Source organism: Rhipicephalus microplus, chromosome 10 (assembly GCF_043290135.1).
Source record: "Rhipicephalus microplus isolate Deutch F79 chromosome 10, USDA_Rmic, whole genome shotgun sequence".
NCBI lineage: Eukaryota > Metazoa > Arthropoda > Arachnida > Ixodida > Ixodidae > Rhipicephalus > Rhipicephalus microplus.
The window spans coordinates 37,783,229-37,802,357 of record NC_134709.1 but is presented as its reverse complement, the minus strand read 5'-3'; the positions used below and the strand labels follow the sequence as shown (position 1 = coordinate 37,802,357).

Genomic DNA, 19,129 nt, shown 5'->3' with positions numbered 1-19,129 from the left:
GCGATACGCATGGCGGACCAAGCGGTATTCGTTGAAAGAATAACTAGAGCCAATTGCTTTTGTGTCAACTAGGTTGATGTGAAGGTGAATAATTTCGTACTGACAGGAAAAAAAGACTGCTGATTATTTTTGATGAGTCATTCAAATCCCGACTTCAGTTTTTAAAACGAACGAGCAGTTTGTATGAATAGAGTTCAGCCCGTGTAGTGATAGTTGTAGAAGAGTAGAAGTTTGGTCCAGTTCATGATGTATATTTGGTGAAAGAAAGCTTTCGTTTTTCGTCTCTCACTTTTTTTTCTGCCTTGTTTATTTCGCTTCTTTTCACCAAGAATGCTTGCTGTCCTTGGAGTTCCCTACGCGCATTAAATAGCAGAGCCGTTCTCGGCTTGCTGCTTTTGGAGAGTCAGTTGTTTGCTCCTAAAATATTTGGTCCAACTCAATTCGGAAGATCGGCCACAAATCGTACGGTGTGTTGTTTATAACATTATTTACATTGACGAAAGAATAGGTTTAGAAATAGCTTAGCAGCAACTCGTTATTACAATAAACAAATAAAATTAAGATAAAACCGAGATAATAAAAACAAACCACTGTAATAAAGAAAAGGGGTGAAAAAGAGACTGAATCTAGTTGCTCTTAACATTGAATTATTTTTATCCCCCGTAGAAAATCACATAATCTTTAAAAAACTACTATAGCTAAGTAAAACGATAGCAGCAAATGAAAGACTTATTGCACATGGGCAAGCCCGTTTTTTGGAGCTGGTGTTTTGGTGGGTACAACATTCTAGTTTTGATTTTCATTGCTCTTTCATTGAGCTGTGAACTTGCAACTGAATTAATAGCCAGGAAGCCTTATTTTTCGATGAAAATGTCCTGATATACACTCACTAAATGAGATAATTACACACGCTAAAATTCGCAGCCCCCCCTCCTCCTCCTTCTTTAAGACAGGGCTACCGAACATTGCAGCAGAGTCAGCAGTAATATCAAGACGACGTGTCTGCACGCGTAAATGCGGGTTTCAGAAGCCAGGGCGTAATACATTGCCTATGTCTTCAAGCTATCGATTCGGCTGCTATTCTCGGAGTCGGGTAAGTGCGGCGTGTTGCGTGTGCACCGCTTTATGAGGCCAGCAAACCGATATACGTCAGCTCGAAACAACGGGTACAGCAAGTAAGCAAATTCGTCGTGCAGTTGTGTATATTTGCGTCATGGTCGTTTTCGCTTTTATTTTCAGCTCAGAAATACGCGCGTACGTAAAAAAAATGAAATATTCATGTTTGACTGCCGAGTGCTCACAACCAACCATAGCTGCGACGTGTTTTCCTCAAGTAGGCCATTTATGCCGGAACGGTCTTGGTTGATTTCTTGATTGCGTGATTCATTATATAAATAGATTATTTGTCCATCTTTAGGCGCATATAAGTAAGGACATCTTCGCGCCTCACGGTGGCACTCCGAATCCCGGAACCAGGCTCCAGTGCTAGTTGTAACCAGAAAACAGAATAATGAAGCCCATAATTTCGGGGCTTCATTATCGAAGAATCAATATTATGGTAATTCTAGTTTTTAAAAGTGCTTGTGTTAGCCGTTATGCGCCTGAATAACTCTTCGTTTCCGATTCCAGCAACAGTCTAAACAGAGCTCGCAGAACCCATAAAGCAATTGTAGCCGATTTTGTTTAGGATAACTGTCGTACCGTGCATCAGCAACGCTAGGTCACAGTTGCCAACGTTAGCCGACTCTAGTGGACCGTTGCCGACATTCCCTAATGTCAGGTAAGAGCAAAGAAAATTATTCATTCCTACTTGGGTTAGAGTTACACACCAGAATAGTCAGATCTAGGTGGCCGTGTAGATTTGGGTGCACGTTAAAGAACCCCAGGTGGTCAAAATTTCCGGAGCCCTCCACTACGGCGTCTCTCATAATCAAATGGTGGTTTTGGGACGTTAAACCCCACAAATCAGATCTAGGTGGCCGAGAATAGCGAGAACTTAAACTACGAGTCCTGGGGTCTTTTATCATCGTTAAAAATGGTTTTAAAGAAGTTTTTTTAAACCCGTATATGCCCAGTACATGTAGGATGGAGATTATGTTCAGTGTAACTCGCATGTTGTTTCTGTAAAAAAGGTAGCGCCACCTAAGATGTGTTTATGATGACCTGTGCTCGTCACATGCAGGTCTAGGTGATCACTGGGATAAAAACAGCCTCGTGCTTGCAGTCACAAAATGGCTATTTCCCGTGAGTGTAGCTGAGCGTCACACTGTAAAAAATATAAGTAATATAGAGTCAAATTGTTCTCCATGCTGCTGATATTTTTGTCAATTGTTCGTCACTTATTGGGTGTGCAGTGACTTTAGTATGACAGTAATAGGCGTGTTGGCTTCGTCAGCGTCCTTTAAACACACGAGACTTCGTAGTGAAGAGAATAGTTTACTGACACATAATAAAACACACGCCACTCAGGCTACACTCAAACGCCACAAAGGCTACCAAGCGTCACACAGGCCAAACTCTGCACGAAACTCTCTCAGTCACGTCGCTGTCCTCATCCACTAGCTACAAAGGGAACGTGCATTTCTAACATTCGGCCATCCTGCAACGCTTAACGGCCTCATTGATGCTGTCCCGATAATGTTCTCGTGACTTGACATACAAATGTTCGGCCATCCTGCTTAACAACAGAACCAGACGACACCAAGAACACTGGAAATGCCGGTGCGAATCTGAAGAAAGAACCGCCGCAGACGCGCCAACAAAAGTCGAAGCCCGAGCCTGACCAAGCGTCTAAGCCGCAGTTTAGACTAGGGAACACTGGCATCGTACGCGTTGTGGCTTTCTTCAAAGTCAAGCCGGTCAAGATTTATGGAAGCTATCACATTCCCTTGAAAGTTTCACGGTACGAACGGGCGAACTTCTGCGTGCCGTGAAGAACTTAACGTGTCAGTGTCGTGCTATAGCTAGTTTTTTTTGTTATTTATTTTTGTTTAACATGTTTCGTTCGCGTATCATTGGTTAGGCATTCCATATAGGAGAATGGCCGAGCATCTGTCATAGAGTAACATAGTAATGCATCTGTATGTTAAGTCAGTCAATAACATTCTCGGGACAGTCTTAACGATGACGTTAAGCATTGCAGGATGGCCGAATGTGTGAAATGCACGTTCCCTTTGTAGCTAGTGAATGAGGACAGCGACGTGACTGAGAGAGTCTCGTGCAGAGTTTGGCCTGTGTGCCCCTTAGTAGCCTGTGTGGCGTGTGGTTTTATGTGTGACTAAATATTTCTTTTATTACGAGGTCGAAGTCAACAGACGCTAATGTTTTTTTTGTTTATGGTGTGTCAAACATAGGTGTCCTACATACAGCACGGCTCCAAAATCATTGTTTGAAAGAATTCTTTTTTTTCTTCAATAAAAGCCTTATTATGTTTTCTGGGGTCGTATAAGCAATCACTTTGGGAAAGTAAATTAGTTTTGTTAATCTTCCTAAGTTTGGGCATATATGGTTTAATTAAACGTGTATAAAGAGAGCTTGGAGGCAATGTGAGGTGCCGGCTATGCTTCTTGCATACTAGTCACGGACGCAAATCAGTGGACAAGCACAAAACCATACAAACAGACACATACACACGAAGACACACGAAATTAGTCCCGGTTCTCTAATACGAACACTGTCCGCTCCATAGATAAGTTCACAAACACAAATAATTGCGTAAACAAAATGTCCACACAAAACAACAAAGTTCGCCAAGATACCATCACAGCCGATCATTAGGCACTTGTATTCTAACTGCAACCCTGGCGATTGCATAAGCGAATCCAACTCAAACACGAAAACAAATACGTAACCAAGAACACCAATAGATAAAAATAATGTAAACCGTATACTTCAGTCAAATTTAGCATATTAAAATTAACAAACTTTGTTGACGTTTCGTCTTTCATTGCAATAGTCATGTTATTTTTTTTACTTCACCAAGTGGTTCCCCCACCCTTTTTTTTTCATCTCCCGAGTTTAATGACCCTGAAAATGTTGTGCACAGCATGTCGTTCGAGCACAGCATACTGCTTACGAAACCCTAGAGCGTTGAGAGAGAGAGAGAGAGAAAAAAAGATGCAAGGAAAGGCAGGGAGGTTAACCAGACGCACATCCGGTTTTCTACCCTGCACTGGGGAAGGGATAAAGGGGAGAAAAGAGGTTGTTTGTAGAGAGATGAGAAGGTGCACACAATCACGAGCACACTCGGGGAGCACACATAGTCTACAGGCGGTCGCTCAGGTTTGTTCGACTTTAGGTAAAGTAGCCGTGCTTTAGTCGCTTTCTGCGCAACTGAGGCAGATGCCCAAGGTCCTAGTATCTTCTGCACACAAAATGGTCCGGGGTCAAGTTGATTCAAAACCATCCGGAGCTGGCATCGCTGTGTGTCTACTCCGGATGTTTTGAAATGCGCGAAATGCAAAGCTTGTCGGTGATTCGTGGTAAATTAATACGGTGCAGTACATCGCGAAAACACCGGCGTGTTTTGTTGTGGAGTGTGACGCGTTGGTAGTGAATGGAAACGAAAACGGCCTTCTCACCTTCTTGTTGAGCTTTATGTTCGTGAAGATTGCGTGCACTCGCCACGTCTTGCTGAACATGGCGCCGAACGCGAGCGTGAAGCCTGACATCAGGACCCACGCCCGAGCCTGCGTAAAGAGAAACAAAATTGAAGTACACCATGTGGATTCTAAGGTGTGTTGGGCGAAAAAAAAGCATGTAGATTCAACTATGTCATGTCTTTTTGTCTGCTTTTTTCCTTCTCTTTCTTGCATTCTCTTGGAAAGCACGTTATTGGTAGGAGAGGGTAAGAAGAGAGGCAATAGCGGGCATCTTTCCAGGGCACGAAAAGTGTGCTTGGTGAAAGCTTTTAGATTCGACCATACCGTATCGTGCCTTTTTCTTTCTACTTCCTTAATATTTTATTTCGAGTCGGAAATGTTGTAGGCGCGTGTGCTCAGATTTGGGTGCACGTTAAAGAACCCCAGGGGGTCGAAATTTCCCGAGCCCTCCTCTACGGCGTCTCTCATAATCATATGGTGGTTTTGGGACGTTAAACCCCACGTATCAATCAATCAATCAATCAATCAATCAATCAATCAATCAATCAATCAATCAATCAATCAATCAATCAATATTTTATTTTGTTGTCTTCTCTTTTTTTACGTTCTGTTGGCAAGCACGTTTTCGATGAGAGAGGGTAGAGGAAGAGGCCACAGCGGGCACCCTTCCAGCACAAAGACGGAGGGTTGGACGGACGCGAGTGTAAGAGAATGGAGGCTTTCGCCTTTAGATATGTGCGATGAAGACTGAGTTGCTTTTCAAGTTCGCTGAATCGCAACGCTATCTATATCAGTCCAGCTTTGTTACGACCGTCGACGAGCATAGGCTTCATGATATCTTCTGACAAATTGACCGACAACGGCTATACATGTCGTCCGCAAAAATTGGTGCAACTCGAAAGCAGTGTAGGCGATACTCGTCATACTTTTGTTGCTTGACGCTAGAGGACTTCATTTGTCCATGTTAGGACGCTTGTGCCTCTGTCTTCCTTTTATTGGCAGTTTTTGTGGAATCGCCATGCGGTAAGCCACTTTCTAGTTGTCTTTTTTCTTATGCGATTATTGAAATAAACAAGCGCCATTGAATACGAGTAATGGTACCGTATTATTACAAAAGAAAAGCCCCGAAAATGAGCGGAATGAAGTTTTTCGTGATTTCGGCTGGTTTTGCTTTCTTTTCTTTTGGCCGTAGAAGTGTTAAACAGACAAATTGCACCTTGGGAATTCGATAGCCGTACATCACGCACTCTCGCCATGGTGATCTGATCATTACGTTGCTGGACATCTGATCCGAAGATGACGGGATCGAGTACTGGCCTCAGTGAAATGCGCGGCGAAATGCTTGACGCTGCTCGTGTGCTTATAAATAGGTGCACCTTAAAGGATTTCGCGTGGTCGAAAATATCTGGAGCCATGCGCCACGGCATTCTCTCATAATCATAATATGGTTTTGGGTGTTCAACACCAAATATATTATTATTATTATTATTATTATTATTATTATTATTATTACTATTATGTACACCACAAACAAATTAGGGTGCCCTATAACGTTGCGATAACTCATGAACTTGTAGCGCAGAAAAGTTCACCATAGACTAACTATTCATGCAGTTACTCTAGTTCACCATGCCTGCTTGTTTCCAAGACGTCCACTCTTTGAAGTGGCAAATTATGCGATTTACTTATTAATTGATTTTGCCGACAAATGCTCGCGATTAGAAGCGAAAAAGAACGTAACAGTTTGTTTAATTTGCAAACTCTCCAGCTTCGTTTTCTGAATTAGGCAAAACTGAAAGATGAGTTAGTAAAGTGAAAACGGCGACACATGAAACAATGCCACTTTAGTTCGCAGTATACGGAAGGTCAACAGAAGGAAAAGATAAATGATTTGGGCAGTATCATGAGTTAATGCCTCTTGTGTGGTAAAGTGCGGGCTGACTGTGTGTTCCAAGAAAAGTGCAGCGTTTCAAGAAGGAGTTCGTTTTTCACACAGATGTTATATGATATTACCGTATATTTTAAACAATAAAGAGACTCGGCACAGATTGAACGCGAATGAGGAAGAGCTAGTGCTCTCCGAAAACGTCAGGTCCGTGGCCCGACGAACATCAAATCGTCAGCTACCACGAGAAGAAAGGCGATTGGACTGACCGCGCATATGTATGGAAAGTTGGCGACCGAGGTGAAACCAGAGTCCATTCCCAGAAGGATGACACTGGTGTAGGTGAGGATGCAGCCCACGATGATGAGGTTGTTTAGGTACGGGCTCGACATCTTGATGTACCTGCGCCATTTAAGAAGAGAAAAAAACACATCTTGTCCGGAATCGCGTCGTAGCAGGTATCGCGCAGTCCCGGAGAAAGTTTTTAAGGCTTTCTAGAGGACGTATACCCGAACAAGCGCCAGTGATTTGCACGTCGCTTATCCCACACTCCACCGCAGCTAACTATTTTTTGCGCGATGGCATTACGGAACTCGTTTCGCAGAAACTTTGTTGTCAGCATCGTTGCTTCTGAGCAACAAATCGTCATCTCTTCCGTGACCGAAGAGCCCAGAAAGATGCAAATGAATTAAATAATAAAGATTTTTGATTGGGAATCGAACCCAGAACGTCTGCATGGCAAGCGGGTGTTCTACCACAGAGCCACGTCAGTATTTGAAACTGCTTTGGAATGAGAAGTTGTTTGCAGTTGCGTAACGATTACAAGAGCAACACAACTATTTTCAACACCAATTTTAATGATACGTAAGGTTTGACGTCCCAAAACCACCATATGATTATGAGAGATGCCGTAGTAGAGGGCTCCGTAAATTTCGACCACCTGGGGTTCTTTAACGTGCACCCAAATCTGAGCACACGGGCCTACATTTCCGCTTCCATCGGAAAATGCAGCCACCACCGCCAGGATTCAATCCCACGACCTGCGGGTCAGCAGCCGAGTACCTTAGCCAGTAGACCACCGCGGTGAGGCTTACCAACACCAAAAACGCTAAGGTGAAATGTAGCACTTTTGCTTGCGGGGATGGTAGCCCTGCATAGTGGTACGTAGACCTACATCAGTGGATGTCGCTTAACTACAATTAACGCTACACGTAGTGATGCCTGAAACATTGCAGTACATACAACTCTGTGAGGCTTATAAAGTTAGACGGGGAGTACTGCCATCAGAACTGGTGTTTCAACAACATTACGCCCGCATAGGGTCTTTTTCCGAAGCAGTTCCAAGACCCGGAGTGGCTCTGAGCTATAGAACACTGAATTGTCACGAAGTGTGCTTGGGTTAGATTCCTATGTGGGCCATAGCATTTACTCTTTACATACGTCGGCCCCGCCGCGGTGGTCTAGTGGCTAAGGTTCTCGGCTGCTAACCCGCAGGTCGCGGGATCGAATCCCGGCTGCGGCGGCTGCATTTCCAATAGAGGCGGAAATGTTGTAGGCCCGTGTGCTCAGATTTGAGTGCACGTTAAAGAACCCCAGGTGGTCGATATTCCCGGAGCCCTCCACTACGGCGTCTCTCATAATCATGTGGTGGATTTGGGACGTTAAACCTCACGTATCAATCAATCAATCAATCAATCAATCAATCAATCAATCAATCAATCAATCAATCAATCAATCAATCAAGCAAGCAAGCAAGCAAGCAATCAATTGATCAATCAATCAATCAATCTTTGCATGCGTCGGGTCAGCGCTGTCAATGCTGGTTTTGCTTGACACTCTTGCACTTGAATTACCAACGTTTATTATCACCGTTTCTCGGCAGATGGGAACTGTCGAAACGCCTGTTGTGCATACCCGCATACCGAGGCCCACGATATACGGGTGTTAGCCACACGGGTGTGGAGGAAAGGGTTTGACGTCTTACGCGACAAGATTTGCATAATATTCATCTCATGACCAGACACTCATCACCCTCAAACCATCTTATAATCCAATACTAATTTCAGTCTACCCCGACCCCAAGTTAAGGGAGGTGTTTGCAAGAGCACCTATGAATAGATAGATAGATAGATAGATAGATAGATAGATAGATAGATAGATAGATAGATAGATAGATAGATAGATAGATAGAAACGCTTAAAGTGTCCGCATGACGCAATGAAATGCTTCGCTTAAAAAAAAGACACTATATGAACATCATGTAGGGCAAGGTGTCTCTGTAGCACATGACATATTGCGTGGAAGAATCTGTAGAATCGCACCAGGCTTAAAAACAAGTAGTTTGTGCAAGTAGTGGGTGCTTTAAAGCTGACCTACTCATTAAAGAGTGTGTATTGCGCAAGTGAACGTAAGTAGCCAATTAGCGAAAGGAATGGCTATGGCGTAATGGGTACTCAGCAACTGACCATTCAGTAGACATTTTAGGATAGTTTGAAACGGCCGATGTTAGGCGCACAAGCGTTCCTTTCCTTGCGGTATGGTTGAAGGCGATGCTCGCGGGACCCGATTACGCTCTCGCTCTGCTCTCGAAGGTCAAGCGCCCTTGAGGTGTCTCTCTCTCTCTCTTTTGTGACACGGCCAGCAAGTAACACGCCTGTTTTTAACCCAACTGCTTTCGGTCGAGTACGCAGGTTATCGGAGTATTCTTTAGTCTCGTGAGCCGCAAAGCTGCTAGGGAATGGATGATCACGACACAAGTTAAGAATTGCTTTGGATGCATGCATCGTAAGAAAAAAAGTGCTAGCATTTTTATTGGACTGGTGAATTCGAGTGATATTTTAACTGCATTTACGTTGGAGCCCAACTGCCAGCCTCGCTTAGAAAACGAACTTCACCGACGTGCCTTCCTACTAGTTTGCCAAGCACTTAAATGTGACTTGCAGCGGAACATTTTTCAATGCTTCGAGAAAAAAGTGGACGCTCGTCAGGTGATGCTGCTTGCCTCTGGTTCCTGAACTTGATGTTTATGACGAGAAACACCGAGGCGAGTATGATCCCTAGGACACAGAAGATGCACAGGCTAGCGTAGATGGTGAGGTTGACGCGCGTCCTCTGGATAACAATCAGCGTCCGGTCCATGGGAGGGTCGGAGCCGCCTGCATAGAGGATTTGGAAAAAAAAAACGAAATGATTAAAAAATAACACCATCTCCCTCTAAAGGGGAACATGAGTAGCATGCGAAGCAGCGCGTGGCAGACCTAATGTTCCAATTATCACGGGCACCTGGCCTGATGTTAATACGCGTCCTTGCAAGTGGAGCACACTACGTATTCACTGCAGTTTCTGTTGTTCATACTCGTGCCGAACTCGCGTTGAAGCGTCCCACGCGGAAGCAAGTGCGTTCGCCGCCTGCGTCTGCAGAATCTCGTTCCCCGACGCCATCACATGATTGCTGAGAGAGTGTAAGGGCGAGAGGCCACAGCGTTGAAAGACCACAGCAAGGGGGAGAGGCCACAGCGTCTTACCCTCCCTCTCACACAGGCCGGAACGCGTGAGTGCGCTTTGACAGTGCTTGGAGCAGCTGTTGCACGTGCGCAGTAAGGTTGGTCACGCCGCACACCGGATTGAACTGCGTAGTAAGCTGCTTCGAATCTAAAAAGGAATCATCTGGGCAGATCCGAGACAAGGTACTGTCTAGGTGTTTGTGAGAGTACTTGTGTGTTGATATTTGAACAGAAAATACATATATGGTACAACACCAATAGCGTGCATTAGCCGACCTTGTCATTTACTATTCCACACCTGATAAACCAGCGGACGAGCTGTCAGCTTACGAAATAGCGTGCTACGTGACGTCAGCTGGTAAAGAGTGTTCCACACTAGCTTTCGTAGCTAGCAGCGGCTCTGGCAATAATTCCAAGTTTCCTCTCACATAAACATAGAGAAAGAGAAATAAAGAGAAGTAAAAAAAAACATGAAGGCCTTTTGGAAAGATAGCATGTGGTTTGTTACCCTGCACTATGGGAGGAGAAAAGAAAATAAAGATAGAAAAAGAGCGGAGGGAAATCCCCTACAGTATAGTGGATGGCAGAGCATCTGCCGCCCTAGCTCGATCGCTGGAACATCAAACGCGTCATCAAAAGGCTGTAGATTTGGTCCCTACCGGTGGTCATGTTGATTTTTGTCCTCTTTCTAATTATGTCTGGTCAATTAAACTCAGTATCAACAAGTGTAAAATAACGAGGATCTCGTGAAGAAGTACTGACTGCACTAGCCCCGTTTCTTCAATTACTGATTTTCAGCTGTCATCCGCCTACACCTACAAATATATAGGTGTTCCTATAGGTAAAAATTCAACATGGAATAGCAATAATAATTATGGTATTAGCAATGTGAACCGGACTCTAGGTTTCTTGCTCCGTTACTTTTCATTAGCGCCTGTTTCGTTGAAACTTCATTGTAAAACAGTTGTCAGATATAAACTCGTGCATGCCTAATCAATCTGGAATCCCCATTCTGGTACTTGTCAACGCCATAGAAGCCAATCAAAATCTCTCTCCTCGTTTCACTGTCGCTAATTACTTTCGAGCTGCTAGTGTCTCATCAACAAAAACTTCTCTCGACCTTTCAATTCTTTCTAGAAGAAGGGAGCAAGCCCACCTATGCCTCTTCCACAAGTTTTTTTTTTTTTCATGAATCCCGAATTGAAACGCACATTGTCCTTGCCCTCTTCTTAAGTTGCATTTTGCATCAACCAGAATTTCAAAGTTCATGTGCCATTCTGCCATAATAACGCGTACTTCCACTCAGACGTGCCCAAGACTTCGTCTGAATGGTACCACCTTCGTGCCCCCATCGCCAGCGACCCTGATCATGCGTCATTCAAGACTGCCATTTTTTACTTATAACACCATTCCTTTCTTTGACGCCGCGAATGTCATTGAGAGTACTTAAACATCTAAATAAATAAATAAATGTCATAATATAAAGTCTACGTATTTTGCTCCTTATATTTATAATGGCTTTACTGTAAGTTGGTTTTATTTGGTTGTTCTAATGAAGAAACGAGCCCTTGATTGATTATTCTCGTTTCATTCGCCAAAAATTAGCATCATTGCACCGTGACCTACTTTGGTACAACTTTAAGAAGGTAGGAGCGGCCCCATCTAGATGACCGGTGTGCTCAATCACTCGCATAATGTAAGCGCCCCTGGTTAACGTAGGGTAATTTTGCCCGCTGCGGTCTGTCAAGCTAATTGACCGTAATATTATTCTCGCAGTCAGGGTCATCAGTCGCCGTTTAGCATCCTGTTTAATTTATTGTTCTTCTTGTTGTTGACAGCCTTCTGAATGTGGTATTTTCGCATATCACTTAATTAGCAGAGCAACCGCACACCTTGCTTAGTTGCAGTATTTGCCACCAGGATAATCAACATTCGATAGAATGCAATGAAAAAACTTTATTTCGGTCCTGCAGGACGCGATTAGCACGTAGCGGGCGTCTCCCACGTAGGGACCGACAGGGAGTACCTGGCGGCCGCTTCGTGGGCCTGCTGGACGGCCCATTGCTGGTCGGCGAGAAGTGAGCTCCTGAGGGACCTCTCCCACTTGCTTGAGGTAGAGTCGGGAGGAGTTGTTCTACACTCCCAGAGCATGTGTGCGAGTGTCGCTGTGTGTCCACATGATGGGAATGTGTCGCTGTGGTATGCATTGGGATAATAAACGTGAAACGTGGCAAGGTTTGGGTACGTGTGTGTCTGTAATAGGCGTAGGGTTAATGCCTGCGGTCGGTTAAATTTCGAATGTGGGGGTGGGAAAATGCGGCGCTCCAGGTAAAAGTGCTTTGTTATTTCATTGTACGTCATTCGTGCATCCCGATTGGTATCTAACCCAGCAAGATGGGGTTGCCCTGTGGCGGTGCGGTCGGTAAGTGCGCGCGCTGCATCATGGGCGATTTCGTTGAGGTTGGATAGGGCACCCGGCACCTGGCCGAGATGGGCGGGGAACCAGATGACAGTATGGTGCTTCAGGGCACTCGGGTCTGCTTTGCGCAGAATACGTAGCGCCTGGTCAGAGATGACTCCACGTTCGAAGGCTTTGATGGCCGGCCTGGAGTCGCTGTAGATGAATTCCCGTTTGCTGTCGAGCATAGCTATAGCTATAGCTACTTGCTCCGCTACTTCGGGGTTTCGGGAGAGGATTGTGGCTGAGTTAAGAGTCTGCTGCGCGGATGATACCGCGACCACGGCGAAGGCTTGGTTGTTGCGATAGGCAGCGGCGTCCACGAACGAGACGTTTGATCTAAATTTATTTTAGTTTTTTCTTCCTTCCTTGGAGAAAATAAAAAAAAATTAAGGACAGTTTTGCAATTACGTCATGCCATTTTTGATTTTTTTTTTCACAGAAGGAGCTGAAAGTTTTTCAACATCTTTAATGCTATTTTCGCCTAAGTGGTATAAAGCCTTCTTCACTGGGACGTGAGTGGTCTGGTGTTAATTTGGGTTGCGTGTATTATACTGTTTAAGAACCCGGAGGAAAGATATTTTGTCCACAAAACAATGTTCAGGGCCTTCAGATATGTGGATTTGTGAGCCGTTTAATAAACTTGTAAAGGGAGCAAAACCTTGCGGCCTTCGGATATTTAGTTTTATCTCAGACCTTGCCGTACCAAGGTGGAGGGCTCGAGGGCCCCTACTTCAAATAAACATTCAGTTTCGCATGACTATACGCACGCGCACATATATACACAAGCACAAACAGACATGCAAGGTGGTTTATCAACCCCCCAAAAACAATTCTGGCTGCGCCCCGATCCTTGACATTAACGTCTTGACACGGCAGTGCCAGGTTTTTGTCGTGTAGGAAACGGAAACACGCACATTCACACGCAACATGGAATAGTGTCTCACCACGCCAGATGATGGGAAAGCCCCTGGTTAAGTCCAGGGTCTCTGTGAGACAGTCGTACTCGCCGATCTTCACCTCTTGATTTCCTGCAAGGCGAGGAATTCGCGTGAATTAAAAAGGTCTGAAAAAGTGCAATACAGCGCTCGCCCACACCAACGAATGACGCGGCAATCAGTGGTGGTCCCACAGAGTGACGGATATATCTGTCGACTGGCGGCCGCATACACTGGTGAGACGCCGCCCTGGTTACGGTGCTCATCTGCTTACTGGATAGTCGAGCGTTTGATCCCAGCTACGAAGGGTGCACTTCGATAAAAGTGAAAATGCTAGAAGCTATAGTGTGCATGAATAATTAGGGTGCACGCTAAAAAAACCAGATGATTGATATTTCCGAAATTCTTCATTAATGCGTGTCCCATTATAATATTGTTGTTGTTGTTGATGATGATGCTTCTTTAACGTTTCGCACTTACCCACTCAAGGGGATCGGCCGAGAGTCGGGCGGGCCGTGCAGACTGCATTCATTAATGTTAATATTTTTAAGTTCTAGCCGCAAGCGGTAATTAGGACTTTGCATTATCTACCAATGACCAATAATATCTGTTTATACTAGGTTGACATACAGAATAATTATTAGTGGTTGATTTACCTAGTATATCGATTTGAGTTATATATAAGCGTTTCGACAGCATTGCATATATATCTGTCCGAGTTTCTCGATTGTGCCAGCTCAGAGGCCCGAAATGATAACAGAACGATCCTCACATCGTTAATTTGGCTCTTAGAACTAAGATATTGTTGTTGTTGTTGTTGTTGTTGTTGTTACATTGCACGGGTTGTTTCCACGCTATCCTACACATACACACACAAAAAAAAAAGAGAACTCCCTTGAAGTAACCCTTCTATCCTTCCTTTTTCCATTCACACAATACTAGCGCAGCAAACCGGTAGTAACATTCCCGTCTAAAAATGCATGTTCCTCATATGCATCTCTTTTTCTCTCTGTTGAATTTGCCCTGTCCGTTCACGTATTACTGCTAGCTCAAAATCTGGTGTGGAATGTTCTATAAATCGTCTAAATGCTGGCCGAGTTTTCAAGTTCGCATTTTTTTCTGAGCTCTGAGTGTTCCAAAGGGCGGCTACGACCACCCTGATGGGTTTGAAATGCCCTAAGTCAAAATGCGACAATAAGGCGAAATTATCCGACGTACACAATAGCACTACAGGTATAGGGCAAGAACGACGCCGCTACCATCATCTATTGATGCAGATTGAACGAAAGTGCACCCAAAGCTGACATGACGGCGAACTATTTCATAATAATTGATAAAAGTGAATCATATTTATAGTTTAGCAGCACGAACACCTACAATTCGTACCAATTCACTCGAACAAGTATACGGTTACACATTTAAACGTAAAAACATAGCGTGAGGGGTTGTGATGCATTTACGTTTGGTGAGGGTGAGGAATAATATTTTCTAGAGTTCTACGCACCAGAGCCACGGTATGGTTACGAAACACGCCACAGTGAGGACATCTGGAGGAATTTTGGGGAATCGATGTTCTAACGTTCGCCCAAATCTGAACACGCGGGTGCTGCTGTCGCATTGATAGGCACCGATTATGGTCGCGATTCGATCACGCGACCTCGAGTTAAGACCTGTGACACTTGGCTTGCTAAACTGTAGCGAAGATTGAGGGGACATTAGAAAAAAAAATATCGCACTCAATTTAGGGGGAGTGCGGGCAAGTAAATTTTAAAGAATGAGGCGTTTTGATAACCTTGGGTAGAAGAGACAAGAGGGGGGGAATTTGCGAACGCCTATAAAGTGCACAACATGTATTGATGATGTAACCTGTGTCACGGAGCTGCGCTGCAGGCATAAAGTCGTATTAGTCATGTTTTCGTTATCGCATAGTTGCGTTAAGTGAATCTCTTTTAACGAGAGCACTGGCATGACTACATCTTTTTTTCTTTGAAAGACATTGCAGAAGGACAAAGAGTCACGAAATGTCCCCAGCAGCATTGCGTGGTAAACGTCCATCAAACGTCCTTTCCGTTCACACTTTCTCTGGCTCGTTAAATCACAAACTCGGAGAAATTTTATGGCAAAGCGCCTCTTTCCTGTTAACAAATATGGTATAATGGCACTAAGGTCCTTTTGTCTTCGTAACCCGATTTCATTGTTTCTTTAGTGGTTCGTCAGAGCACTCTGGAATGTCCATCTTAAGACTGCCATGACAGTACAGAAGAGAAAGAGAAAGATAGAGAGATAGAGAGAGAGACAGACAAATAGAGAGAGAGGCAGAGAAAGAGGGGGACGAAGAAATAAGGTAAATGTCGAACGCAAGCGTTTTTTTTTTTTGTCTGAAGAAAATGAAAGTCAGTTCCAATCTCTGCTCCCTAAACTCTGATTCGCTAGCGGTCGATAAAATCGTGCAAGGAAAGTCACCGAAGAGGCCGTGAGGACAAAGGGGAAAAAAGTTTGAGCAGGCACAAAGAAAATTTTGCGTGCCTGAGAAAAGAAAAGAAAACTTTTAAAGTAAAATTTAAGTTCGAACACGACAGCCGAAGCAGTAACACCAGGAATGGCACATTTTCTTGTCCTCTAAGCTGCCGTATAATTTAATCATCAGTGGCATGCCGGGTCGTTCAGATTGACCTAGAAACAACAGTCTCAAAAGGCGTTTCTCCGGGGTCCTATAAATGGCCTCCGTGGCAGACCTCATAATTTGGCTTTTAGGCGTGGTAGTTTGCGTATAGCGAATAGATTTATGTGAAGCCCGATATCAAGGCCGGGGCTTCTTTTTAAAAGAAGCCGTCTCGGAAGCGCCCTCTCGTGAAGTACTTGCCGTCTGTGCTTTGAGTTTGTGATTTCGCGATAAAACTGTGACGCATGTAGAGTTCAGGCCTAATGAATTCGGTAGAGCGGGGTGTAGGGGCGTGGCAAGGAATGACTGTAGAAACGAACTTACTTTGAAACTGCTTCAAGAGGACCTGGCCCTTGCGTTCGTTACGAAAGAAGCGCACAGGGCCCTGCGGGAAATGATAGTTAAGGCATGTAAACTCTGCATTCGCTCACTCACTCACTCACTCACTCACTCACTCACTCACTCACTCACTCACTCACTCACTCACTCACTCACTCACTCACTCTCACGTGCTCACGTACTCAAAACGTGACCTCAAGGGATCCTTGAGGACTGTTTCGCGTTGTGATCTCTGCAACGTGAAAGGTCTCGAGGATTCCTTGAGGTCGACGAGCGTTTGTGAATACGGGCGCGAGCTTCCCATTTCTTTCGCTGACCAGCGCAATGTTTAGGTCGCTCAATTGCTAGCATAGCTCGCTCGCTCGACCATTTCAACTCGCTTGTTTGGTCAGGCTCTCTCCCCCACACAGCTACACAGTGTTTAGCTAGCGCTGAATTACCTACATCTCTATTTAACCAAATCGACTCGTTTGGTTTGCTTTAGGACTAGTTAGAAATCATTTATCATTCACTCACTGAGGCATTCAACTGTAATCTAACTCAATATTTTAAGTCGTTTTGGTTCCACCACCACAATCCCTCAACAATTCGATCTCGAGCTCTTTCATTAAGTAACTCTTGTATTCTCTAATTAAGTGTGACCCACTCAACTAAACGTCGAATTTTATTGTGTCTATTTTATTTGCTTACATAGAACACTAAAGCAATGCCTTTATCGCCTCCCCCCCCCCCCCCCCCTAATGCTTATTGTATGCATTCCTCGCCTATTTCACTGTTTTATAAGAAGAAAGGGGGTGAGGTTTCGCATGCCGTTTTTCTACGGATTTTTTCATCACCCATCTCCCCTGTGCGAGTGGTCAGTGGAAATAATAAAGATTAAATAATTAGTTCAGTCATTCATCCAGATCTATACCGAGACTCACCGTGACGCCGATGAAGTTGGTCTCGTTGAGCGCCTCCTTGAAGATGCGGCCCCACCACTGCTTGCGGTAGTCGAACTCCGAGATGCGCGTGTCGTTGGCCCGCAGCCGCACGATGACCGCGTGGATGGAGAGCGCCAGCGCCCAGATGCCGTCGTACGCGTAGCCGTGGAAGCGAGAGTACTCGTTGGAGCGCATCAGGTTGTACTCGGCCTCGTACTCCGTCGGCGTCTGCGAGGAGGAGGGAGAAGAGCACACTCGGCGTTGGCGCACGCAGGTTGGCGACGGCGCATGCGCGACAAGAACTCTCACTTAGTCCGTGTTTAAAGCACCAATATTCTAAATGAGGCACGAACAATCAATCACCGTGTGAAAGTAGCGTCACTCAACCGGTCGCTACATAACGCTTGTTACGCTTATTCTAACGTATGCGCTCGAACCGCACACTGTGAGAGCTCAAAATTAGTTAGCTGCTGGTTACGCGCAGTGAACACTACTTTGTGAGGTTCGTACCGATCATTGCGTGTTTGCCTTGTTTTGCTCCTCTTTCCCTGTCAGAGGTAGCAAACTGAGTGTAGCCTGGTTAAACCTCACGGCCGTTCTTATGCCTATGTCCCTCCCTCTCTTTTTTCTTGTTAGGTGCAAATACGTGCACAACACGTTCGGTTGCTAGTCATAAGTGTGATGCCTTCGTCAGTATTTTCTGCTTATAGAAGACGCACATTTCACACAGTCAGCTGTAAACTAGGAAGGCATTTAATGTTTTCGCCAAGGCCAGACTGTTTAGATTTCCCTGAGCTATAAGCGAACATCTCAAGCTTTTCGTACAAAACTGCTTCTATTTCTCTACCGGAACGACAAGTTGGACGTACACACAAAGGCGACAGAGAGAAAAAAAAAAGGGGCTATGAAGCAAAGGATGGGAGGTTATCGATACGTCGTGCAGTTTTCTACGGTAGATGTCGTGAGGGTAAGATATCAATAAGAGTGAGAGAGATAGAGAAAAAAAAAAACGGCATGAGTATGAATGATTGACAAGCAATGGTGCAGTGTACTTGAGCTGTTATAGTTCCTTACGGGAAAAAATAAAAAATGGCCGAGCAGATTGACACTAGAGGACAGAGCTCTAACTTCCAACTGGTAGACGTTAGCGCTCGGGCCTCTTCTGCCGGTCTGCTGTTGGATGTTAGCGCTCGGTCCTGTTGTGTCGGTCTACTCGACCGTTTCTTCATTTTCACCGTGATGAGCTATGCCCGGTAAAGTACTACGAACCAACTCGTGTTATGTTCAACGCTCGTGCAGTGTAGCTGAGATTGGGCACTTACACCTCTCGCCGCGACTAATCGCAGAAAGAACCGTTCCTGCTCTGATAAGACGCGAGTCCAAGCTCCGAACATGTTCGCTTATACAAAAGACTGATAATGAGGTTCGTTCACAGAAAGGTCCGGTACTGTTGCTCAGTGCCCGAACAGCGACGGTACAAAACGGGACTACACCGCAGCAGTATGACACCAACTTCTATGTATGGCGGATAACATACTTGCACAGATCTGTATATGCGGTGCGCGTACGCGTAAGGGTGGCGTTTCCTGGCTTTGTAGCCGAGTGCGCGGAACGCTATTAGAAGTACGCGAAACGCTATAACAAGATCCTCGCGGGAGAAAGAACACATTCACAGTGAGAGATCACTAAGGTATACAGAAGGCAGTAAAACTACTCAAAAAAGGTGGTGGGTTAAGAAACGAGTACGGGAACAAACTCCAGACCGACCCATCGTTCGAGAGAAAAGCGAAACGAAGCTTGCATTGTTTTTGTTCCATTTT

The 19,129-nt window shown here is 44.9% G+C and overlaps 1 protein-coding gene across 3 annotated transcripts in view; it reads right to left on the bottom strand.

Annotated features, from left to right (window-relative positions):
* GABA-B-R2 (gamma-aminobutyric acid type B receptor subunit 2) overlaps nucleotides 1-19,129 on the bottom strand; it is a 408,105-nt gene that overhangs the window by 66,303 nt on the left and 322,673 nt on the right. For all 3 annotated transcript variants that reach the window (XM_075875480.1, XM_075875481.1, XM_075875482.1), the window contains exons 7-12: nucleotides 17,310-17,537; nucleotides 16,372-16,432; nucleotides 13,395-13,478; nucleotides 9,488-9,641; nucleotides 6,756-6,888; nucleotides 4,581-4,688 (exon numbers count right to left, since the gene is read on the bottom strand). In XM_075875480.1, the coding sequence (XP_075731595.1) occupies nucleotides 4,581-4,688; nucleotides 6,756-6,888; nucleotides 9,488-9,641; nucleotides 13,395-13,478; nucleotides 16,372-16,432; nucleotides 17,310-17,537 (768 nt within the window). The remainder of the gene's footprint in view (nucleotides 1-4,580; nucleotides 4,689-6,755; nucleotides 6,889-9,487; nucleotides 9,642-13,394; nucleotides 13,479-16,371; nucleotides 16,433-17,309; nucleotides 17,538-19,129) is intronic.